The sequence below is a fragment of the Pleurodeles waltl genome, chromosome 1_1, assembly GCF_031143425.1.
Source record: "Pleurodeles waltl isolate 20211129_DDA chromosome 1_1, aPleWal1.hap1.20221129, whole genome shotgun sequence".
NCBI lineage: Eukaryota > Metazoa > Chordata > Amphibia > Caudata > Salamandridae > Pleurodeles > Pleurodeles waltl.
Genome location: NC_090436.1, coordinates 980,024,514 through 980,051,514, shown reverse-complemented (window position 1 = coordinate 980,051,514; position 27,001 = coordinate 980,024,514). Strand labels below are relative to the sequence as shown.

Here is a 27,001-nt window from a genome sequence, read left to right as displayed (position 1 = left end):
CAAGGGGGTGAGTACATGCACATTCAGCTATCTTTGCGCGCAGTGGAGGTGCCTGGGTGGGGGAGGAGGGCTGTGGGTATCCCTAGGCCAGGGCGAATTCTGTAGGCTAGGCCCCTCCGTGAGGCATGGCCCTGTGCCCCCGCCCCCCACCTCTGTAGGGTGCCTAGTAAAGCTAGTCATGGACCTGTGTTTTCTATGTGGCCAGTTGTCGCCCATAGGCTTGTAGGGCATGTCCCAGTGATTGAGTAGTGTACCCCAAGTGTGCAGCGTAGTGCAGGGGGCTTTTGTGTCTGTCCTCTCCGCCAACGGTGTCGCCAATGCTGGCACTCAACTTTCTTTATTTCTCCACCCCCCCCATTTTCTTTGTCATTCTGTTAATGTGTGCATTAGCATCATCAGGCGGAGGAGAAGTGGCATCGGCGCAAGAGGGAGCTGCATCTCACATGGCCCCGGAGGGCCATGCAACCGACTCCGAGTTGACCAGTGAGACGGAGGGCGAGGGGGGCTCCACCACGGGGACCCGTGCAGACGTCAGTGACACCGACACGTCCTCGGATGGGAGCTCCCTTGCGGTGGCGGCAACATCCGTGCCCACAGCTACAACAGGTACAGCCGCCACCCAGCGCACCAGCTCCGCCCTCCCAGCAGCCCCTCAGCGTTTGGCCCGTCCCTGCACGGCCAGGAAGCCGGCCATCTCCTTCGCCCCAGGCACCTCAGGCCCTGCCCCAGTCACCCCTGCTGCCCTCAGTGAGGAGGTCATTGACCTCCTGAGGACCATCATTGTTGGGCAGTCTACCCTTTTGAATGCCATCCAGGGTGTAGAAAGGGAGGTGCATCGGAGCAATGCATACCTGGAGGGCCTTCATTCGGGTCAGGATGCCCATCAGCGATCGTTCAGCGCTCTGGCCTCAGCACTGACGGCAGCCATTGTCCCTGTCTCCAGCCTCCCTCTTCCAACTCCCTCCACCCAGTCCCACTCCCCTGTTCCTCTGCCTATCCCATCCACACCTACAGACCAGCCTGCACACACCTCAACACCCAAGGGCAGCTCATCCAGACATAAGCACCACAGATCACACAAGCATTCACCCAAGCAACATCCAGATGCAGACATGCCAACAGCCACTACCTCCTCTGTGTCCCCCACCTCATCGTCTCCCTCCTCCCTCCCTGTGACGTCTCCACTCACACCTGCATGCACACCACCATCAGCCAGTATGTCCATCACCACCACACCCTCCAGACCAGTCCGCACATGTGCAGTCACCACCCCCACTGCCATTTACACATCCCCTGTGTCCTCTCCCAGTGTGTCTGTCACCCCCTCTTCCAAACCACACAAACGCAGGCAGGCACCCACCCAACAGCCATCCACCTCACGACAGCCTCCGTCACAAGCACCTGCACCCAAAGACAGCACACTTGACTCTCCTACAACCACATCCTCTTCCTCCACACCCATACCCACTCCAGCTACCCTTCCCATTGCTCCCAAAAAGCTTTTCCTCTCAAAATTGAACCTCTTTCCATCACCTGACCCACCCCCTCCATCTCGTAAGAGTTCCAAAAACACCTCAGCCACCACCAGCCCTGCATCTCCGAAGAACATAGTGCATGGCTTTTGGAGTCCGCCAGCTCCTAGGGCAGGAACATCGGCCAGCAGCAAGGGGACAGCCAGCCCCCCCCCTGGGAAGAGGACCAAGAAAGGGAAGGGCCGGCGCGACAGGCCTGAGACGGCTGCCCCCAAGGACAGTAGCCTTGCCCCGTCACCTGCCACATCCAGTAAGGGAGTCAAGGGCCTGCGATTCTGCAAAGAAGGAGGGCAAGGGCAGCAGGGCGGACAAGTCAGGCAGCAGCCGACCTGGCCAGGAGGGCCCAACCAGCCCCATTCCGGGTGTGTCGGAGGACACCCAGGGGCCCAGGACTCCATCACAGGAGGGCCCCGCAACCGAAAGGTCCGATGGTGACTGAGCGGGAAGTATTGGCCAGGTGTGGTTCCCTCGAAACACAAGACAGGCACCGCTGAACAGGGCCCGCCGTGAGAAGTACCGCTGAACAGGGGCCGCCGTGAGAAGCACCGCTGAACAGGGCCCCGCCGTGAGTAGCACCGCTGAACAGGGGCCGCCGTGAGTAGCACCGCTGAACAGGGGCCGCCGTGAGAAGCACCACTGAACAGGGCCCCGCCAAGACAGGCACCGCTGAACAGGGGCAGCCGTGAGATGCACCGCTGAACAGGGCCCGCCGTGACAGGCACCGCTGAACAGGGGCCGCCGTGAGAAGCACCGCTGAACAGGGCCCCGCCAAGACAGGCACCGCTGAACAGGGGCCGCTGTGAGTAGCACCGCTGAACAGGGCCTGCCGTGAGAAGCACCGCTGAACAGGGCCCCGCCTTGAGTAGCACCGCTGAACAGGGCCCGCCAAGACAGGCCCCGCTGAACAGGGCCCCGTCGTGAGTAGCACCGCTGAACAGGGGCCGCCGTGAGAAGCACCGCTGAACAGGGCCCCTCCTGTCAAGCACCGCTCCGCTGGGCCCTTCATCTCAAGCACCGCTCCGCTGGGCCCTTCCTGTGAAGCACCGCTCCGCTGGGCCCTTCCTGTCAAGCACCGCTCCGCTGGGCCCTTCATCTCAAGCACCGCTCCTCTGGGCCCTTCCTGTCAAGCACCGCTCCGCTGGGCCCTTCATCTCAAGCACCGCTCCGCTGGGCCCTCCTGTCAAGCACCGCTCTGCTGGGCCCTTCCTGTCAAGCACTGCTCCGCTGGGCCCTTCCTGTCAAGCACCGCTCCGCTGGGCCCTTCCTGTCAAGCAGCGCTCCGCTGGGCCCTTCATCTCAAGCATCGCTCCGCTGGGCCCTTCCTGTCAAGCACCGCTCCGCTGGGCCCTTCCTGTCAAGCACCGCTCCGCTGGGCCCTTCATCTCAAGCACCGCTCCGCTGGGCCCTTCCTGTCAAGCACCGCTCCGCTGGGCCCTTCATCTCAAGCACCGCTCCGCTGGGCCCTCCTGTCAAGCACCGCTCCGCTGGGCCCTTCCTGTCAAGCACCGCTCCGCTGGGCCCTTCATCTCAAGCACCGCTCTGCTGGGCCCTTCCTGTCAAGCACCGCTCCGCTGGGCCCTTCATCTCAAGCACCGCTCAGCTGGGCCCTCCTGTCAAGCACCGCTCCGCTGGGCCCTTCCTGTCAAGCACCGCTCTGCTGGGCCCTTCATCTCAAGCACCGCTCCGCTGGGCCCGCCTGTCAAGCACCGTTGGACCATTGGCAGGCCCGGATCTGTGTCGGGCAGGGCTTCACGAGGCACTCTGCCCACCATGCCTCCTCCATGACCAGTGGAGTCTGTAATCCACCTGATGGACTGTGGCTTTGCACTCCCCAGGATTGAACAGTGGGCAGCCCACCCACTGTAGAGACTTGTGAGACTGTGGCTTTGCACTCCCCAGGATGGTCCAGTGGGCAGCCCACCCACTGTAGAGACTTGAGAGACTGTGGCTTTGCACTCCCCAGGATGGTCCAGTGGGCATGGAGGAGCTTCGTGGATCTGGCGTCGTGGACTCATGTGGCTGAGGTGCCCCCCCTTCCCTTCCCCCTGAGGTGCCTGTAGTTTATTTTTGTGATGCCCCAGCAGTGTTCTCTCCAATGGACTCGGTCTCGTGTGTGGGCTTTGCCCATGTGTTAATGCACATTGGCCCACGAACAATAGAAGGTTGCCAAACTGTGCCGGACTTTTGCAACATGTATATATAGTTAATGATGTAAAATTTTGATTGATATATTTCATACTTCACATTACTTAAGATTTGCTATAATATACTTCAATTTTTATAATCATTTCCTTTTGTCTTGGCATTATTCTTTGGGGTTTGGGGGTGTCACTCTGACTTGTTAATCTGCATTGGTGTGTAGGTATTTGGGTGGGGGTGTGGTGGGGGTGTATTGCGTATGTGTGTGCCCGTAACCTTTCCTCCTCCCCTCTCCCCTGTGTCGTAGGTGCAGTACTCACCGTTGTCGTCTGCGCCGACGTTCGTGCTCCTGGTAGAAGAGCAGGAAGGCAATGGCTGGGAGGATGTGGAGTTCCGGTTCCATGCTGTCCCGATTCCGCGTGGAGTGTGTCGAGGTTAGCGTTTTCCGTTTGGAAAGTCTGTTTCCGCCGTGTTTTTATCGGCGGGGCTCCCGCCCCGGAAAAGGTGGCGGATTGGTGAGTCGTGATAGGGTGGGCGGTACATTGTCTGCCGCCTGCCTGTTGGCGGTGACCGCCGCGCTGTTTGTTTGTGCCGCCGTGGCGGTCGGAGTGTTAAAGTGGCGGGCTCTGTTGGCGGTTCCCGCCAGGGTCAGAATTCCATTTTTTGGACCGTCAGCCTGTTGGCGGGTTGGCCGCCGCTTTAACACCGACCGCCAGGGTCAGAATGACCCCCAAAGTGTTGAGAAGCAGTGGTTATTTGTACATCTCTGAATTCCAAGGTGCCTATACTACCATGTGAATTACCTTCTACCCAGCGTTCCCCCAAGTTTCTCAATAAAAATGGTACCTCATTTCTGTGTGTAGGCCTAGCACCCTTGACAGGAAATGTTTCAAAACACAATGTGGACACATCACATTTTCCCAAAGAAAACTGAGCTGTTTTTTTGCAAAGTGCCAAGCTGTGTATTTTGGCCTCTAGCTCAGCCGGCCTCTTAGGAAACCTACCAAACCTGCACATTTTTTAAAACTAGACACCTAGGGGAATCCAAGATGGGGTTACTTGCGGGGCTCTCACTGGGATCTGTTACCCAGAATCCTTTGCAAACCTCAAAAGTTGGCCAAAAAAAAACCTTTTCCTCACATTTCAGTGGCAGAAAGTTCTGAAATCTCAGAGGAGCCACAAATTTCCTTCCACCCAGAGTTCCCCCAAGTCTCCCGAGAAAAATGGTACCTCACTTGTGTAGGTAGACCTAGAACCCGTGAGAGGAAATGCCCCAAAACAGAACGTGGACACATCACATTTTCCCAAAGAAAACAGAGCTGTTTTTTGCAAAGTGCCAAGCTGTGGATTTTGGCCTCTAGCTCAGCTGGCACCTAGGGAAGTCTACCACACCTGCACATTGTTGAAAATTAGACACCTAGGGGAATCCAAGATGGGGTGACTTGGGCTCTCACCAGGTTCTGTTACCCAGAATCCTTTGCAAACCTCAAAATTTGGCTAAAAAAAACACATTTTCCTCACATTTTGGTGACAGAAAGTTCTGGAATCTGGGAGGAGCCACAAATTTCCTTCCACCCTTTGTTACCCCAAGTCTCTCAATCAAAATGGTACCTCACTTGTGTGTGTAGGCCTAGCGCCCGTGACAGGAAATGCCCCAAAACACAACGTGGACACATCACATTTTCCCAAAGAAAACAGAGCTGTTTTTTGCAAAGTGCCAAGCTGTGTATTTTGGCCTCTAGCTCAGCCGGCATCTAGGGAAACCTACCAAACTTGCATATTTTTTAAAATTGGCATCTAGGGAAACCTACCAAACCTGCACATTTTTTAAAACTGGGTTCTGTTACCCAGAATCCTTTGCAAACCTCAAACGTTGGCCCAAAAAACACTTTTTCCTCACATTTCGGTGGCAGAAAGTTCTGGGATCTGAGAGGAGCCACAAATTTCCTTCCACCCAGCGTTCCCCCAAGTCTCCCGATACAAATGGTACCTCACTTGTGTAGGTAGACCTAGCACCCGTGAGAGGAAATGCTCCAAAACAGAACGTGGACACATCACATTTTCCCAAAGAAAACAGAGCTGTTTTTTGCAAAGTGCCAAGCTGTGGATTTTATCCTCTAGCTCAACCAGCACCTAGGGAAACCTACCAAACCTGCACATTGTTGAAAACTAGACACCTAGGGGAATCCAAGTTGGGGTGACTTGGGCTCTCACCAGGTTCTTTTACCCAGAATACTTTGCAAACCTCAAAATTTGGCTACAAAAACACTTTTTCCTCACATTTTGGTGACAGAAAGTTCTGGAATCTGAGAGGAGCCACAAATGTCCTTCCACCCAGCATTCCCCCAAGTCTCTCAATAAAAATGGTACCTCACTTGTGTGTGCAGGCCTAGCGCCCGTGACAGGAAATGCCCTAAAACACAACGTGGACACAACACATTTTCCCAAAGAAAACAGAGCTGTTTTTTGCAAAGTGCCAAGCTGTGGATTTTGGCCTCTAGCTCAGCCGGCATCTAGGGAAACCTACCAAACCTGCGCATTTTCTAAAACTAGACACCTAGGGGAATCCAGGATGGGGTGACTTGTGGGGCTCTCACTGGGTTCTCTTACCTAGAATCTTTTGCAATCCTCAAAAGTTGGCCCAAAAAACACTTTTACCTCACATTTCGGTGGCAGAAAGTTCTGGAATCTGAGAGGAGCCACAAATGTCCTTCCACCCAGCGGTCCCCCAAGCCTCCCGATAAAAATGGTACCTCACTTGTGTAGGTAGACCTAGCACCTGTGAGAGGAAATGCCCCAAAACAAAATGTGGACACATCACATTTTCCCAAAGAAAACAGAGCTGTTTTTTGCAAAGTGCCAAGCTGTGGATTTTGACCTCTAGCTCAGCCAGCACCTAGGGAAACCTACCAAACCTGCACATTGTTGAAAACTAGACACCAAGGGGAATCCAAGATGGGGTGACTAGTGGGGCTCTCACCAGGTTCTGTTCCCCAGAATCCTTTACAAACCTCAAAATTGGCCAAAAAAACGAAACACTTTTTCCTCACATTTCGGTGACAGAAAGTTCTGGAATCTGAGAGGAGCCACAAATTTCCTTCCACCCAGCGTTCCCCCAGGTCTCCCAATAAAAATGGTACCTCACTTGTGTGGGTAGGCTTAGTGCCCGCGAAAGGAAATGCCCCAAAAAACTATGTGGACACATCAAAATTATCAAATACTAAACCACCTGTTTTTGCGGGGGGCCTGCATTTCTGGCCCTGGGCTCAGCAGCCATATAGGGAAACCTACCAAACCTAAACATTTCTGAAAACTAGACACCCGAGGGAATCCAGGGAGGGGTGACCTGCGTGGATCCCCCAATGTTTTCTCACCCAGAATCCTCAGCAAACCTCAAATTTAGCTACAAATATTAAATTTTTCCCACATTTCTGTATGGGATCACCGCACCGGGACAAATTTCCTACCACCCAACGTTCCGCTCAATCTCTCGGTAAAAATGATACTTCATTTGTGTAGGTGGGCCAAGTGCCTATAATAGGAAAGAGCCAAAAACATGTTGAAATTAAGGGGGTACCAAAGTGGGTCCAAAAGTGCAGTTTGAAAAAAAACAATGCTGGGTAACATTTGTGATTTCCAACGAAGTTGGAGGTTTGCAGGGCATTATGGGTAAGAAAATGGTGCGGGGTGCATGTGAAGCACGCCACCCTGGACTCACCCAGATGTTTAGTTTTCAGATGTGTCTAGGTCTTGTGGATTTTTCTACAATGCAGTGTCCCAAAGTCCAAAAAGTGCAAACCTCACCATTCCAAGTGGGAAGATTTTGAGAGTTAGCCAAGCTACCAAACCAAACCCAAAATAATCAAATGTCCTCTTGCTTGCCATGGGATAAGATGTTTTAGTGTGCAGGGGAGAGCTGAAAGACTGTTACCCCCTTTAGATGGGGTAGGGACATAACCATGCCCATGCAGATTGGTAGGCACCACCACACTATTTTTTTTTTTTAATTCCCTGGCATCTAGTAGACTTTCTGCCCCATGGGGTGTGGATCGGGATTAATTGCCCCATTTGCCCACTAGTGCGCAGAACAACTTTGGCCCCATTTATTTGGGATGGGGATATGGCCATACCCCCACCCTCTTATTTTGAAAAACAAATCTTCCTGGTTTCTGGTGGGCTTTCTGCCCAGCCTTCCAAAAATGGGCCGATCTGCCCTCAAGGGGGGCAGATATGGCAACAGTAATGTGCTCCCATGGGGAGCAACCCTTGCCCAAGGGGCTGCCGCCCCAAACAAAACACACACATACACACACACACCAATCCCTGGTGCCTAAGTGGTATCTGCCCCCCACCCCTCCCGGGGCCGATCGGCCAAATAGAAATAGGCTGATCTGACTCCAAGGGGAGCAGTAATGGCCTAAAATGAATTTGCCCCCCCAAGGGGAGCGACCCTTGCCTAGGGGGTCACTCCCATTGCGAGACATTAGCGCCAACAAAAAAAAATCCCTGGTGCCTAGTGGTTTGGCCTAATAAAAATAGGCTGCTCCGCCCCCAAGGGGGGAGAAATGGCCTAGAGTTCATTTTGCTCCCAGAGGAGTGACCCACGTTCAAAAATAAACACACAAATAAAAAAGATCCCTGGTGTCTAGGGGTTTCTACCCCCCCCGGGGGCAGATCGGCCTCAATATAGCAGAAAAGGCCTAAAAATATTTTGCCCCCGTGGGGAGTGGCCCTTGCCCAAGGGGCCACTCCCCTTATGTATACATTTTAAAAAAAATCCCTGGTGTCTGGTGGCATTTCGGCCCCCCCAAAAAAATCAGCCGATCTGCCCCCAAGGGGGGCAGAAATGGCCTAAAGATAATTTGCCCCCTAGGGGAGTGACCCTTGCCTAAGGGGTTGCTCCCCACATGTAAAAAATAATATATAAACAAAACTAAAAATATCCCTGGTGTGGGTTTCTGCCCCTCTAGGGGGGGCAGAAATGGCTGTAAAATATTTTTCTCCCTGGGGAGCGGCCCTTGCCCAAGGGGCCGCTCCCCTTATGCATAAAAAACAAAAAAACAAAACAATTTCCTTGGTGTTTAGTGGGCATTTCTGCAGCCCCATCGTATTGCGATTGGGCAGCAGAAATGCTGAGAAAGGCCTTTCCTCTCCTTTCATGCCTCTCTCGCCCCCTCCATGTGATTGGAGGAGAAATGCTTTGCATTTCTCCTCCAATCCACGCTGAGGGGTAGGCCTCTGATGAGGTCAGCTCACAATCGTGCGCTGATGTCATCACACGCCACGGGGTGTTGGCGGGGTGGGGGTGGAAGGGGAAGTGATTCCCCTTCCATCTCTGCACAGGGGAGGGGGGTGTTTGGCCATCGGGGGGAGCGCTAGGGCCCATAGAAGGACAAGCTGGTCTCATCCTCGGCACCGGGCCACCGTTGCCGAGGGCGAGACCAGCTTGTCCTGGGCAACCAAGCAGTTAAAGCAGGTTCAGCATTCTCATAAACACACTCCGCTTAGTCTCTGAGTGTGTAGTTCAGTTTTTAACTTTTTAAAGACACAAAAGGAGTGGGGTTGAGGGGTTGCTCCTGCATGCCTAAGCACAACACAGGGGAAACTAGGACAGATTGTTGTAGAAAAACAGCAGCACAGCATCTTAGACAAATTCACAAAAAACCAAGACTTCAATTCAAACAGCCATAAGCAAAAAAACACAGATTTTAGCAGTACTAATTGCACACAGGACAACAGATTAAATTCAAACAGCCACTGGTAGAAAAAGCAACAGTTTTAAAGATTCAAAACCACAGCACAAGCTGCCATTTGTTCACTGGGATCTGCAGCACACACAGACACTGGGGTTACAAGATGGAGGTGGCTGTCTTTGGGGGCCTTGCGCACATCTTAAGGGGTACTGCAGGTTGGGGGAGGGCACAGGGATGCTTGGGAGCCAGAGAGCCAATCAGGAAGGCTCAGGCTGATGGCCAGGGCACAGTGAGCTGCTGCTGAAGAACAGGATCACCTTGGATGCAGACAGGCTCAATCCACTCTTTGCTGGTCCTAGTTCAGCCCGCAGATAGGCACATTGTTATGTTACAATTAAAAAATCCTTTTCAAAATAATGTCCACACAAAACATATACTATAATAATAATAATAACTTTTATTAGGTATGAAAAAATTCATCCATTACAATAAATAATCACCAATACATTTGTTTAAAAATAGAAATAAAACCAAACCATAGATAATAAAAACACCCATCAAGAATATAAACATATATAACCTCATGCATAGAAACACTCAAATAGAAAGATTCATTCTAAAAACTCCACATTATTACACCAAGTAATAGCTCCCTTCAGGAATGATCCCAGCCCCTTCCACACCAATACATCTGAGGCCATCTGCAACCACATAAAAGCAGGACTATATTGCACAAAACCCTTGGGCCTTAAGAGAGGTAATAAAAAACGAGTCCTGAATGGTGCATAAAAAACACAGAACAAAGTAAAATGGGACAAGGTCTGTTGGGACACCCCATTACAGGGGCAGGGTCCAATACATTTGTCCCCATACTGACCTAAGGGGAAACACAGATTACTTCTGATAATTCCCAAACGGAAACGGGTTATGAAAGACCTTTCCCTCACATCCTTTATCTCTAAGAGATAGCGCTCAGGACTTACCCACATCTTTAGCATAATGAAATCCCTGATCGATTTTTTCCCTAAGGCCTCCCCCTCCCTCCTGTTCTCCTGGATTCTTAAAAAATTCTCCTTAACCCATTTCTTATCACAGCTGGTCAGGCCTTCAGGATGATCAACCAATTTAGGCCGCCCCAAATCACGAGCCGTCTTCCTTATGTGCATCAACCAGGGAATATTCTTTACATTGTCACAAGCCAGACAGTCCCTTAAGATATCCCTATTCAGAGTGGCATGTTTGTTACTCCAAATTGAGATCCATAGCAGATATGGAGCCAACTGAATAGTGTCCTGCACAAACTCAAGCTCCAGCTCTAAATGCAGGCTAAAACCAGGGATATTTTGCCCAACTCCCAATAGCCTTCTACAGAACCGATTTTCTTCCACCGTAAGGGCTCGGGTGTCCGACATATATTATAGTAATTCTACCATACATTTAGTCACAAAATAAATCAATTTACTTTAAAAAAAAAACCTATAAAAAACAAAGGTTAAAGTAACATTATAGTCAGATGCAATCAAAAGATCTGTTTTTCGTTTAAAATACAACCTTAGAAATTCACTGAAAAAACAAAGGCTAAAGTAACATTATTTTAAGGTGCATTTCTTAGTGGCAACATTAAGCTTTTGAATAAAAAAAACATAGAAATTCACCAGTTACAGTTAGCAGCTCTAACCATAAGTTGCACCCCTACCATGCACTGCTTATGATCTCGCATATGATATCCCTCATGAAATGTTCTATGACATCCACCGGGGTAGATACGTGGATCCACAGACCAATAGCAGCACCATTATTGGCTGCCACCACTTATACCAGGAAGTGGTGGCTGCCATCTTGGGACTTGGAACTTGACTTGAGTCCCAAAAAAAACGCAAAAAGCACAGGGGGCAGGGTAGGAATAATCTGACCCCACCATTCTTTTAAAATGTTGCCACAAATTTGTGGAGTATCCGTGGTAAAAGTAGGAAAAAACCAAGTGCGGCATCATTATTATTTTGTTTTTTTTAGCCCCTTCCGCCCCCCCCAGCCCGTGGTGGGTCAGATCCTGGGGGGAACATTATTATATATCTGAGGGAAGTGGGGTGCATGTTCCCCCTGGCCAATTTCGGCCCCGGGGCCCAATCCTGTGGGATGCAGCTGATAAGGAGGAGTGGTAGGGGGCTACAGAGTCCCCTCCTGGGGCTAGTTTTGGCCCCAGGTGCTCCATCTCTCAGAGCACAGCCTTATTAAAAAGAGGGAGGGAAGTATGCTGCCCCCCTCCTGGGCCAATTTCTGTCCAGGGACCCCATCCCCCCGGGGCTTGACCTTATTAAAAAGTGGCAGGGGGCCCTTCCAGCCCAATTCTAGCCCAGGGGACCCCACCCTCCGGAGCCCAGTGCATTTTTTAGGGGAGGAGGCATGTGGCCTCCCTTTCCTGGGCTGGATTTGGTCCCGGTGTCCCTATCCCCTGGTGCCTGCCATTATATTTACTGGGGAAGGGGCCAAAGGCAGTGTACAGCACGAAGTTGACCACATGCAGACCCTGCGGCCAACTCGTTACCACACAGTTAAATGCTGTGCATGGCAGCTGTTGGAGTAAGGCAGGTGTCTTCACCCAGTCGTGTGTGAACTTCCAGTAGCTTGCATCCTTAAGTTTATTTTTAACTAAGCTCAGGGTCACGTTTTCCTTTCAATTTTAAAGTTAAAGGGGGGGGGGGTTCTGTTTATTTTAGATTATTATCATCAGGTTGTAGTGAGCAGGGTCTGATAAAGAGCAGTGCTCAGTCAGATGCATGGCCCAAGCTGGGGCTGGGGCACAGAGGTGAAAAACTGAAGCACTGAGGTATTGAACTCTAAAATAAAAGTCCTTCTGAACTCAATATGGGACCATGAGAACAAAATGATGTTTCTGATTGCTGTTAAATGGGAAACCATTAAAATTAAAAGTTACTTTATGATTAAGTTAACACTTCATTTTAATTTTCTCCCATTTCGAAGTGTCAGATTTACAAACAGCAGGCCTTTTGCTCCCAGTGGCTAGTAGACATTGCGCCATTTGTATAACTGAAAAATACAGTCATTTTTTAAATGGGAGAAATTTAAAGTGCAGAAAAATATTTTGAAAAATATTTTGAACATATTTGCAGAACATTTTTCTGCACTTTAAATTTCTCCCATTTACAAAAATGGTTCTATGTTTGTGATACACATGTAACGGTGTTATGTATGGCAAAAGGTATGTCAGTCATGACATCTTCAATGACCGCACTGATAATATCATCACAATACTTGCAATACAATTATTGATGAGAAAACTGCATGGTCTGGGTGCGAGTTATTGTTACCTTAGGGCTCGAGTTATAGTTTCTTGTGATAACTATAATTCCTGAACTTCTATGGTTTTATGTGTGTGAAGTCTGAACCTAACTATAACGTCCCTGTAACCTTTGGTATTTGAGTAACGTTTTGAACAAAAAAAACACAGAAATTCAGCAGTTATAGTCAGCAGCACTAACTATAAATTGTGCCCCACCATGAACTGCCTATGACCTCACATATGACAATATGACATCACTTATGACATGTTCTGTGATATAATTTATGACCTCAATGATCAGGGGTGGGGCTCTGGAGGCATGGGGAGGGGTGCTACGCATGTAATCAAATGGGACCTAGCCACCATTTACTTTTTAATCCCACATGAGTCTTGCCTGACTACAGCATTTTTTGCTGTTTTTTTTCTCTTTAGCCCCAGGGGGTCCCTATAGGGCCCCCCATGGGCCTATAGAGGCAGGGTATTCCTACTCAGCCCCCAGATATCTTTATGTTTTTTTAATAACTTCAGGACAGGGGACTTAGTCCCTGCTTTCTATAATGGCTGCCAGCACAATTTTTTTCATGTTGCCTGCTTGTATGAGGCTGACTACCGTGGGAGTGAGATGACCCAAGGGAAATAAAGCACCCTGGGCCAATCAGACCGCTTTATTTTTAAATTGCTGCTCCTGCAAGAGTCTTGTGAGACTCTATGATATTCTAATAATATGATGCCCAATTATTTTGTTTTCTTTTTCTTTTTTGTCCTCATTGTGCAGCAGGTAGTGTTTGCCCTCTTGAGGAGCTCCTGTTCCTTGCAATGCACAAAGGTATCTTGTGCACAAACGTAACCTGTTCCAGGCCATAATTTCAGTTTTTAGCGTGTTGACCAGATAGGCAGTAACCTCTTTTCTCCAGGATCTGCAGTTCAATGAGATATGAGACTGCCAAATTTGACATATAAACCATCAGGTCATCTGCGTGTAATGCAACCTTCCGCTCCCAACCATTGCATACAAAAGGCATAATACCTCTGTCCTCCCTCATACTTTTTGCCAACGGCTCTACGTACTGGTTAAATAACAAGGGTGACAATGGGTACGCGATCCATCAGGTGCACTTGAGCAAGACCTTCTCCAACATCTATTGCTTAGGCTGAGTAGACCCAGGACCTTCCATATGTCATCATCGGACCCCTCCTCTCTTGGTGTCTATGCCTACTGAGTTCCACCTCTCCCACCAATGCATCAAGGGCAGCCACATACCCTCCTTTTCTGATGGGGAACATTTGCTATTGAGCCTGCCAACCTGTAGTACTGATAGGGCCCACTCTGTACTCCCTGGAGGGACAGAAGATAGCCATTTCACACACAGCTCCCTTCTCTAGAAGTAATCTCTGTTTCTTGGGTAAAGGAACTATTGACCCTTAATCCTCTGGGACATCAAAAATCACCAATGCAAGGCTTACCTTAATTTCTCTACTGATTATCTTGGATACAGACCTTACCCACTTCTTACCAGAAGAGCTGAATACCGGACACAGCATAAATATGCCATAATCGTCTGCCTTCTCAAGGCCGCACAGATCTTCGCCATTCGATTACCCATCCTCAACTGCCTTTCTAGGGTCCAATAAGCTCTATGAAATGTAAACAAATGGTTCTTTTTTAAAAATCAGAATTGCACAGATTCGTACAAAGTAGACATTGGTACTTGCCAAAAGATTGTTAGCTCCAGCCTTGGCATGTCCCTTCTCCATATCTCCTCTGGCAAGTTGAAGACTTCATCCAAGCCTTCCATCAATGACCAATACTGTTTCCCCAGCGCCTTCTTTATGGGGGAACTGTCTTTCAGTTGATTTTCCAAATTGGCATCACCTCTGGCTTCCTGGACCATTCCGCGTACCCAACTAGCCAATTGGTAGCATTTTCCCTGTTATTAGTGACATATCTTCCCAGGACAGGAAGCGTCCTTCCTGGATAGTGTATCCCCACCTATTAATATCAGTGTTTCTCAAGGATCTTGCTAACCAGTCTTATAAACACTCAAGAGTTCCGGGCAAATTCCAAATGGGGGCAAATTCACTATGATATGGTATGCCTAAAACCTAATTTGTGCCCAGAACCTGATTGCAGCACTTACAGTTTTCAGTTAAACCTTTTTAAAGAATTTGGCATCAATGACCTTATACAAAATCACATATCCCCCTGTGGCAGTTCTTGTACCATTGCTTGAAGCATGAGACCTATCTGAAAATACAGAAGCAACCTTCTAACATTCTTCAGCTGAAAGCCTCAACATCAAATTTGGAAGTTACCTTTCCATGCAAAGCTTTCTCCATGCAATTCTTACCCCTCTGGAAGCTCAAATAAAATTACTCAGTCTCCCCTGCAACCTCCTAAACCACTCCGTTGTAAATGATAATGGGACTGCATTAAAAAGTAAGGTAAATGTGGTTAGGACTCACATCTTTATAAAATTGGACCTCCATTGAATTGGTGGCGGGAGAATCATCTATGTTTTTAACAATCTCTTAGTCTCCATCATAGCTTTATTAAAGTTAACTTGAGCCATCCTGCTCAAGACGTGCACTGCTTTTGCACAAAGGTACCTTATCTCTAAGTTTACCAGGGGACTATCGCAGGTCATAATTTCAGTTTTTAGTGTATTCAACAAATAGGTAGTAACCTAATTTCTCCATGATCTGCAGTAAGAATATTAGCCTGCCAAATTTGATATATAAACCATCAGGTCATCTGTGTGTAATGCAGCCTTCATCTCTCAACCATTGCATACAAATGGCTTAATACCTGTGTTCTTCCTCATACCTTTTGCCAACATTTCTATGTACTGGTTAAATAACAAAGATGACAACGGGCATCTTTGTCGGGTACCTCTCATTATTTTAACCTGTTTAGTCAATCTCCCATTTATAGCAATTCTTGCCACTGGTTCTCTATATATTAGCTGGATTGCTCTGTAAACTTTCTCGCCCAGATCATTATGCGTGAGCACAGTATTTAACTATTGGCAACTCTCTCCATCAAAAGTCTTAGTGACACCAAATGTTAAAGTCGCTAATGGTATTTTCCATTCTGTTGCCATATCCACTGCTCGCAACAGCCAATGTGTTAGCTCATGTAACTGCCATCCCCTGATAAAACCCTTTTAGTCCTCATGCACTAGACCTCCAAACACTTTACCCAATCTCTTTGCCAATATATGTATATAGATCTTTTAATCACAGTTTAGCAAAGATATTGGTCTGTAGGAATCACAGAATTTTGGATCCTTATTACATTTTTGAAGTCACATTTATTATACCTTAATCCCATGATCACAATGGAGTACTTCCCCTAAAAAAAAAAGTCTTCCATTTATCCAGCAAAGGCTAGGAAAATCTTATCTTTTAAAGCATTATACAGCTCAATGGGGAGGCCATCGGAATCCAAAGCCTCACCCCTTTTTAAATCTCTCATTGCTGCTCTCACCTCCTCCTGACTTACCTCCTGATTTAAAGTAGTTTTCAGGTTAGGCCCAGGCTTTGGGAGTGAGGTCTCCCTTAGCCAGTCTTCTAATTGACCTTGTAAAGCCTCAGATTCCTCAGAATAAAATTCCTGATAAAAGTTAACAAAAGCATGTTGTATATTTCCCTAATCCGTACACCATCTCCCCATATATTTATTGTCTACCACCGGATAACGTTCCTTGCATGCCCACCTTAATTTTCCAGGCTAGAAGCTTCCTGTTCTCTTCCCCATACTCATAGTGAGCTAATTTACTAGCTTCCCATTTCTTAAGGCAAACCTCCTCTATATATTCTGCTAAATCATTCCTTGCTTTTCTGGGTCCTTTGTTGATCATAGCCATTTGCTCCATGTTGGGACTCCCTTGCTGCCTCCTGTAGTTTAGTAATTCTCCCCTCTAGATATCATAGGTTACACCTAGACTCTTTGTTCTTACATACAGCTATACATATGATTCTCCCTTTAATAAATGCCTTGAACGAGTCTCAAACTATAGGGAGGGGAGCCAATCCTACATTTATCTCAAAGTATCTTGCTATATCTTGCCTCAACTGATCGACCACCATCTGGCCATGCAGTAAATTCCTGTCTAAGGTCCATCTTGGAGGATCTGGTCCCTTATTATGAAAAGTGAATTCCTTCACACTGCCAGCCCTTTCTCGCAATACATCACAAAGGAGGGCCCTTAATCATCAGCTTCAATTGTGCTAGCATCTTCAGAAAGGGAGCCGTCTTCCTACGGGTGGTTGTGTCCAGTGTGGGGTCAAACAATACATTAAAGTCCCCCCCTATCATTTTTGGGACTGTAACCTCTAGCAAGTGACCATAAAGAGCCTGAAGGGGACCTGGGTCATCAAGATTGGGGACATAGAAACCAACCAAATAATATCCAAGGAACCATATGCTTGAATCTTAGCTATAAACATCAACCTTCAGCATCCGCAATATACTCTCCCACGGTCGCATGCACAGACTTTTTAATCAAGATGGCCACCCCTTTCGTGCAGAATGACTGGTCTGTGTATGCAACTCTCTAATCCATCTTTGCACCCTTAACCGTTCCTCACACTCCTTCTTCAGCAAATGCACCACTTGCAATATCATAGTCTGAGCTTCTGAGTGCTCTAACTACTCTAAGAGCTTTTTCCTTCTGTTTCTTACTCTGAGCTCATTCCTGTTCCAGGACAGAACTAAAAGGATGTTTTTCCTATTAAAGCCTGCCATTCTTCTAGTTTCCCTTGCAACTATAGTGTCTAATGTATCTTCCTCAATGTTCCGCTAACCCCAATCTGTTGTTACCTTTTCCATCACAGCCTGCCACAATTGAGCGCAATTTTTATTTTATTTTTTCCCTAGTGCTCCTCACCCAGTGCCACACTCCCCTGACACCCATGCCTTGTCCCAACCCACCCTGGGGAGCCCTCCCTAATTTAACTGTGAGTATTCCCATAGTACCTTTTGAGTACCTCCTCTAGTACTGCATGCAACACTTGTGTGACTTAATTTGTTTGATTAAACACCCAACCTCCCCTGGCTCTTAGTTATGCATGCTGTTATTACACATAACTTTGAGGTAAGGAGGAAATTCAAGCTGGGCAATAGCTTCTAGCTCCCCCAGCTCTTGTATATGCTTCCCCAACTCCCAGTGCAGATCCTGGGTAACTCTTGAAATATCTGGTCTAATTCGAAAGGAGAGATCATCTACATCCAAATGACTCATTTTCAAAGCTGCTGACAATCTGTTCTTTAAGCAAATATGTCTTAAAGTTAACAAGTATCTTCCTTGCGCTATTCCTGCTCAAATTCCTCCTAAATGGGTCTTGATTCAACTGCTGTTTATCAGCAATGATGCTGTTGGAATCTACAGAAAGAATGGCCTTATTGATTAGATTAATCACAAATCCTCTCAAATCATCCCCTTCAGCCCCTTCAGGAATATTCAACAGCCTCAAGTTTGTAAGCTTGGCACTGTTCTCCAAATTTTCCAACCTCTCTTGAATCTCCTTCTCACTTGTTCTCAATCTCCGAATCTCCTAGCATTTAACCTCAACCCTTAATTCCTCCATCAAGACCTCAAATGTGTTCATCCTTTGCACTATGTAGTCTTTTTTCCCTTCCAAAGCCTTACAAGTGCATTTAATGCCTTTCTGTTTTTTTTCAAGAATTGTAAATTTCACCTTGACGTCTTCTAATAATTTGGCCAAATTCATCTCAATGCCAACCTATGGTGTCAAAGGGTCAGCCACACCAGCTTTCCCACTGTGGCTTCGAATACCTTTGTCCTGATCACACTCTAGACACTCCTCCACCTTTACCTGAAATCTATTCTCTCCAGGCACTCTAACTATACCTTCTTCAGAGCTTTCGGCTCTCTGCGTCCTATCTCCCCACCCTCACCTCCATACTAAGTCTAACGTCTGAAGTTCTTGTTTGGAGACAGATTGTTAACCCTTAACCCTGAAGAAGGCCCTCAGAGAGGTGGTAGTCTTCTCACTATGTAGAGATTTTGATTGCCCCACTTCTCCAGAAAGCTATTCTGCTTATCCTGTTTCCACTTTCTCCAAGGAGGTATACAGATGGGGGTTGGAGCTAACACCAAGGAAATAATATTGAAAGTGCTTGTGCTAGTAGCAGTGAGGCTGGCTGTCGAAGGGGAAGAGACAAGTGCTAGTGTTTCATTCACTTCCAATGTCGTTACACTATACTCTGGGTTCACCAAAATCACCACTTTTACTTTCCCGCCTCTTATGGAATACCTGCCCCACACACAAAATGAACTGCTGCCTACTGCACCGGAATGCACTATCCTCCTTCCTCTGGCTCATTTCTGGTGTTAGTCCTCCTTGTTGAATGCATTTGTTTGCTGGGGTCTTTGTCCCCTTCCTCTATTGTGGCGCTCCTTGTCCCCAGTGCATTCACATATCAGCCACCAGCCTGTGCTGACACTGCTTACCACGCCTGCCGTGCCCCAGAGGGGGATTCCAACTGAGGCTTGATGGTCTCTGCGAAAAAAACATACTGCCTACTTCCTCTTGCCTCCAAACAGCCATACCACTACATGTGTCTGCAGGATATCTCCACCTGACTTCCACCGACTCCTCACACATATGCACACCCCCAGATGCCGGTTCTGAAACCTGAATCACATACAAGGTAAATCCTATGCACCCATACTACAAGGCATTAGAGGAGATCTCCTGGCCCGCTCCTTCAGCTCCCCACAATGTTCCCCCACTCTCAACTCCACCACCCATATACAATTATTTTATGCTCAATGTTCTGACAAACAGTTTTTTGTGTGACTCAGTAATTAAGAGGAATACTGTGACATACTTCATATTGTTATCTAAAGGGTGTTTGTGTTTGCAGGGCCTTCTGTCTCCTATTGTATGGTGCTACCTGGCATTGAAAGTGTCTCAGTACTATGGAGCAAGCATAATTGTTTCCACAGCAACCAGAAGACACCTTGGCTCCTCCATTTACGTCCTTTCACTCTCAATCCTTCAGTCGTGAAGTCTCTTCTACTTCTACCCATCTCTCTCCACCTGTCTCTCCCGATATTGTTTCCCTTATAATTTCCTTCATCGCTTTTCCACTCTATTTCTTTCTCAATTACAAACTTTCTGGCTTTCAGCATTGCTTCATTTGAAGGTGTTTACTCTTTCTTTGCTATGTATTTTTGTAAGGATGATGCTTGCTTTGAGGAGTGATAGAGGAATGCGTTGTCTCAAATAGCATTAGCAGGGCTCTAGAGAGAATGTACTGTTAATTCTATTACAAACATCTTACTCAATAGGTAAGCATTTCTTGTTATAGAATGTAAATTACGAGATGTTCACCAAATGGTGTTACAAACGCACAACATTCAGAGTAGTGTGCTTAAAAGTCATTGCTTTGCATACTTATGTTTTACCTTCTTCATGCCATTTGCTTGTAACTGACAGGTCTGTCCTATGTAACGACCCAGACATGTACGACATTCCTGTCAATGTTCCAGTGGACACTGTCAAGCTTCGAATTGAGAAGACAGTGATACGTCGAATTCCTACTGAAGCATTCTACTACCTGGTTGACTTGAAATACCTGTGGGTGACATACAACTGCATCTCCAGTGTAGATACCAGCAGCTTCTATAACCTGAAACAACTTCACGAGCTACGTCTGGACGGGAACATTTTGTCCACCTTCCCTTGGGAGTCTTTAGCTGAGATGCCAAATTTGCGCACTCTGGATCTTCACAACAACAAGCTGGCCAGCATCCCAGCTGAGGCAGGCAAGTACATAAGCAATATTACGTACTTGGACATCTCCAGCAACAAGTTGACAACACTGCCATCAGATCTCATGGATATTTGGCCACCGTTTTCCGAGTCAAGATCTTCGAAAAGCACAAATCCCTTCCCGCAACGTATCATTTTGGGTGAGTCAATAGTTCTTTTAATTTTCAATGCTATGAGGTTTTTAGCATCCTATGACAGAAGTGGAAGATCAGGGATTTAGAGAATTTCTTATGGTGCCACTTATAGTTTCCTGTCCTATTACCTCTTTGTATGTATCATTTTGGCCAGTCTAACTCATGCTCAAGGATGATAATTTATGCAGCAGAAATGAATAAGGTTGGATCTTGTCTGATGCTGTGCTTCTTCCTTATTTCTGCCACCAAATGTATTACCAGTTGTGTTGATGGGAAGGATTATTGGCTAATGTTCACAAGGTACAACATCATTGGTGCTAATATCTCTTGTCCTTTTAGTGTGGAATGCTTAATGCTGTGATTTGTATCATATTTGTGATTCCTATGACTTGAACTGAGGTGTTCAGTAGATTCTATAGCTAGCTGTACCCCTGTGAAAATACCAGTACTTTAGAGAGCATCAAAACATGTTGACTTTTTTCACAACATGAAGAGTACAAATGTGTACCTCTCATGTTGAAGTGGTTACTAATCCATTTTGGTTTGCTCACCTTCATACATTTTTAGTTACACAAGACGAATACACCATGAAGATGTTAGGCATACATTGAACACATGCATCATTGACAGGGACATGGCGTTACCTCCTTTCATTTTATGACGTATGAGTGACTGTAACCTCATGAGTGTTTTTCTCGGTATATCACTGTGGAGAGCCCTGTGAGGAAGCATTCCACACTATATTGGTGAGGGCTTTTAGCACTAATTGTATTGTGCCACATGGACTGCAGCACAAACATCCAGATCTCCCTGATCATCATATTTGATAATACATTTGGGGCCAGGTGTGCAAAGCTGTTTTCTGATTGCACACTCTGCTAATTGCAAAACCACAGTCTGTGACTGCTAAATGGCTTTTTTTCTATTTACCAAACCCATTTGGCAACCAAGTCTGAGTTGCAACTAGGAGGGTGTGTGAAAGGGTTGTCCCCCCTGAATTGCAACTCCCAATCATATGTATCAAGGGTGTGCTACTGCAGTTGTAATTGCAATTCATTGATCAGTTACAAATACATCAAAGGAATACATTTGCAAAGGCAAAAGTGCCCCCACTGTGAATGGGGTGGGGAGTAGGCTGTGGCTCCCTTCTGATATTTTCACAAATGAGCAATGTTTTTTCTAAAGCAGCATTGGCTCCTTTAAGGGACAGGGGCAGCTCTAAAAGCAAGAAAAGGTTTCCCTGCAGGCCAACATCCCTGTGCTAGGAGCCAATCACAAATAGCGATCTGCCTAATTATTATTCATTAGTCATGTAGTTCTACGATATCTTGTAACAGAAGATTCTGCAATGTGACTTTTTAGTATATAGGCCACATGGTGAAACTAAAGACCGGTTGCAAAAGCATGAGTACGCAGTATGAAAAAACACTTTTTATGACTAGTCTTTCATTAAATCTGAGTGGGCTGCTACCTCCTCTTTTTAAATGTGCAAGTAGAGTTGAGAGGGTAAGGAATGCCACCATACAGAAGAATCCTCTAATTTTCAACATAAAGTGATCAAATCTTGCCATGTACTGTCTAGTGTTCTAATGGTTAACGTACCTCCATGTCCCTCTCCCCACATGTTGGCTACCTTTCCTCCTGTTGCTATATATATATATATATATAACTTTGCTGTCTAATGAGGCTAGATCTGTGTTTATAAATACACTCAAGGAAATAAAGAAAATATGTTTGGTGAGGTACGTACATACTGTATGTGTTATGCAGCGGGCGCCCGCGGCGTCTCCTGCTCTGGCTGCAGTGCGGTTGACGGTCTGTTTTTCAGGCTGGCGGCCTTTTTCTTGACTGCAGTACGAATTGTTGCTCGCGGTGAAGTCGGAGGCCCAGGGCTGGGCGTCAGGCCTCGCTGCGACCCCCCAAGGGCCCTTTACTCACCTGGTGTCTGGTCCTGGGAGGTTTCTTCCTCTTCTTTTCTTCTGCTGCGGGCCATGTTTTCTTCTTTCCAGGATTCAGTTCTTTTTCGCTGCATGCACCATTTTCCTTTTTTCTTCCCTTTGTAAAATTTTGCTTTTTTCTGCTTTTTCTATGGCTTCTTCCCAATTCAAGATAGCGTTCTTCCTTCTTCCTGCATGTCACTTCCTCACTTCCTTTTCAGTAGTATATAAGGAGCCAGATTCTTGCTCTCATTGCATTGCAATACTTCCCTTTGGTGGTGGTCCTCGCTCCGGCTTACTGTCCTTGTTTCCAGGGAGTTACTGCTAAAGAGGTTTTTTCCCTTTCCGTTTTTTCTCTGGGACTCCTTCTGGAGGGCATAGACTGCCTTGGCGTTCCGTTGTCAGCAGTACTGTGGCTACCGGAAGGGATCGCCCCTATCTTGGCCCGAGCAGAACATGCAAGAAATGAGGTCGTCCTCCAGCTTCATCTTACAAGGGCAGTAAGCGAAAAGCAGATCATGACAGTATGTGTCATAAAATATATTTATATAAAGTTATCCAACCATAGAAGGATGCAGGTTTTTAGATTGTTCTAACCTCACATCATATTAGACACATCTCTTTTTAAGGAACACTACATCATAAGGAACAAGTATTCCACCTCTACCCTCAAAACTTGCTAACCCTCAAATCAGTTGTTGACTTTATCTTTGTCTTTCACCCTATACAGCTCTCTGCCACCTTCTGGCTTGCTTTGCACTATACAAATAACATGGACATAAACATACATGCATCATATAGTTTTTTTTGACAAAGAATTAAGTTCAAGGAGATTTATATAAACTTTAGGAAATCTTAGAAATTACTATTGCTCAAGAAAAGGCAGATCATTTGCAAGAAAAAGTAGGATGGTGGGAGAGTAATGGGCTGAACTAGCTAGGTTTCAGGAAAGTTTCATTCGAGGTTGCATGGCTTGAAATGCCAGCTGGCTCTGAAATTCATAGATGAGTGATGCGGAAAAGAGTGTTGGCAAACAGCTGCATGTGAATCAATGAGATCTGGGTACCACAAAGCCTTATCTAGGACTTGCCGCGGGGGCATATGCCAATTTGTAGATGAAACTAACATCTACACCGGGCTTATGGTCTGGTAAAAGGGATTGTAGAACAATGAGCCACATTATAAGGAAACTAGATGATTGTTCTGTTGTGTGGCAACTAGAGTTGGATGCAGTCATGACAAGTCAGACATTTAGCTGCCATAACTGTTTTGAAACTAAGCATAATGCGGTAAAATAATTTTAAAGGAACTCAAACTAGAGGCATGTACAAGTGATGGTGTCTCATGTTTAAAAAGGTGGTTGTTGTAACGCAATAAATAGGAGGTGCGGCCAAACGATAGAGCCTCTGATTTTGGAACTGGAGAACCAGTCTTGATTCTTGGTGCCAGCTCCATCTGCTGTGTGCTTTGGAAAATCATTTAAACTCCCAGTGCCTACAAAAATGAATCTAACCTTGTGTATCCTATTCTGGCTCTCATGTAAAGTGCCCCAGTGTCTTTCAGTCGGGTTCGCACTCCAAAAAATGTATATATTATTTGTGTGAGTAACACCTTCTTTCAAGACTGAAGTGTGTGATAGTGAAATGCAATAGTTGAGACGGAGGGTCTGATTTAGAGTTTGGCAGATGGGTTACTCCGTCACAAACATGACAGATATCCAGTCCGCTGTATTACAATTCCCATAGCATATAATGGGATCGTAATACGGCGGATGGGATATCACGTTTGTGATGTAGTAACCCCATCCGCCAAACCCTAAATCAGGCCCAGAATTCTCCTCACCTTTTTAGTGGGGAACCCCTCAAAAATGTAATTCATAGCAATGGTATTAGCACTTTTTGTATCTGTACATACTACACTTCAGGATACAAGGAGCGTAGGAGCATTAATCACTGCATTCCACCCTGCACTTAGCCGATCTAGGTACATGAAGTCAGAATTTTTTTCTTTTTTCGATGAGGGTTCACCATTATGAATAAACACCTCATAAATAGTGGCATGTCGCCCTGATTAAACCATCCCTTATCTTGATTTATACTTTTTTTAATGATTTTGCAGTAAACTCTGACTACCAGCGCTGTGTCCTAATTGCTAACTGACTCCTAATTATGTTCTCATAATTTGTTACATTTTTGAAGTAATCGTCACTCAACTTAGGGGACTACTTAGACTTTGGCAGATTGAAGCTTTCAATTAGAAGGGGGAAATGGGGGCAGCACCAGTAATGTGCCAGGTTTCCTGACTTCATATGTGCCAGAACCATGACTACCTTTTTAAAACAGGGTGGTGTTGCTCAAAGCCCAGTGATGATTTGGCCGAACTCCAACAAAGGATTTTGGGATCTACCTGTCTGAACAGAGAAAAGCTGTCTGTTCCACACTACCTGGGTGTAAGAAATAGGGTTATTGGTCGAAGGGGGGTGGAAGCCCCACTGAGCCAATAACAACACACCTTGTCAGGGTGAACCACAAAAGTTGCTAAATTAACCTGTGCTTCACCCTGTGGTAGGCAGGCACAAAGCAGTCAGGCTTAACTTAGAGGCAAAGTGTAAATTATTCATGCAGCACACAAACAGTAATAAAGTGAACACACAACACAAGTAACATCCCAAACCAATTTAGAAAAATAGAATAAACTTTAATAAATAAAATGATTCCAGACTTACAAAAATCCAATCAGTAGAACCGGAGTTGTGTCATTTCAAAGTTTTAGGTAGATATATGGCCTAAAAGCACAAAGTACCACTTGCCATCATCTGGTCGCGCTAGCCTGGGGAGAAATCACATATTCCAGGCAACCACAATAGAGAGAGGGTTGGATACAGGGACCAGATTAATCCAGCTGAAAAAGTTACCTTCTCAAAGTCCAGCACAAAGAGTTCATTTTATGTTGGAGGAGGCCACGAGGAGCAGCAAGAGTTTTGTGGTTGGTCATCATTGCAGCGTGAAGAGCAGGCCTGGCATAATCAATGGTTGTTGCTGTTGTGCGAAGATCTGGTCAGGTGCCGCAGGTGGTTGTCGCTGGGGTTTTGCATTGGCGATCACTGCAGGCTGTTCTTGTTATAGTACAAAGTGCAGATCTTGCATTGTCGGTTGTCGCTGGCGGTTGCTGTAGTGCGATAAGTCTAAGGGCCAAATTATGAGTGGGACGTTTAATTCTGTCCCATGCGTTAACCCCTGTTTAGGCACAAGATGGAATTATGACTTTAATTTTATTTAACACATCCGATAATTATTTGATGTGTTAACCAAACATTTGTTCATTTGCAGCAAATCAAACCTGCCGAAATTTTACAGGGGAAAACACATGGCAATTACTGTATCATGTGGATTTTAAAAACCAATATCTGCATGTTTTCCCCATAAACCCATAACAGGTGTTGTTTATTGCACCCGATAAATAACATTCTCAGTGGTATTGTTATTTACCAGGAGTGATAAATAACGCCTAATCTCGCAATCAGGCCCTAAGTGTGTGAAAAAGTAAGTCTCACTCTTGACTGATTTACTATTTTCTTATGATTAACAAACCCGATTGTGTCCAGGAAATCCACACCTGTAGTATACTTACAAGCAACTTTCTGCATAATAAAATCCAACTGTTTACTCCTAGGCAGAGTAGGGCATTTACCTTGTAATGTGTTCTGATTTTTCTGCACAGTCAAGATCATTTTCACTGTTGAGGAACCTCTTTGCTTTCATTAACATTCCCTTCCTCTTTCTCACCAAGCAAGCACAATAATGGCAATATTTTGTTGGTGAGTGTGTTATATGTGTTTAACGTGTTAAAACTAGAAAACTATTGGAAAAAACATGTATAAATCAACTAAGGGGCATATTTACAAGCCCCTAGGGCCATCTTTCGCCGCAATAGCGTCATTTTTTTTACGCTAAGGTGGTGTTATGGAGGCCTTTCTCCCACGCTTCATTTACAAAGTGGCACAATGATTGCATTGCACCACTTTATAAACCCTTGCGCCACATTATGTCTGTGCCAGGCATAATGTATGCAAGGGGGGCATTTAGACTCAGTGAGGCCCGTAAAAAAGGTACAGAGTAATTTACAACATTTCACTCAGAGCAGGAGTTAAAATGATGCACCCATTTTAATCAATGGGCCTCACTGTGCTTTGCTGCACTGGAGTCAAACATTTTGATGCCAGTGCAGCAAAGCACCACAATAGTGTCAACAAATTTGATACTATTGTCCTAACGAGTGCCATGGTGTGCTGTATTCTAAATACGGTGCAACAATGTTATCATTAGGTGAGGCGGGGCGACGCAAGTACCGATGTGCCACTTTTTTGTAAATATGCCCCAAAGTTAATTCTTTATGGTAGATCCCAAACGTTTTACTTACTGAACACGAACGTTGACAGAGAGGCAGAGCTTTCAACTTCAGT

General features: G+C 46.2%; 1 protein-coding gene across 1 annotated transcript in view; it reads left to right on the top strand.

The window, feature by feature from the left end:
- The window catches only part of LRIT3 (leucine rich repeat, Ig-like and transmembrane domains 3), a 198,878-nt gene that overhangs the window by 30,014 nt on the left and 141,863 nt on the right, over positions 1 to 27,001 (top strand). Inside the window, exon 2 of the mRNA XM_069230249.1 lies at positions 20,133 to 20,608. Coding sequence (XP_069086350.1) covers positions 20,133 to 20,608 — 476 coding nt within the window. The remainder of the gene's footprint in view (positions 1 to 20,132; positions 20,609 to 27,001) is intronic.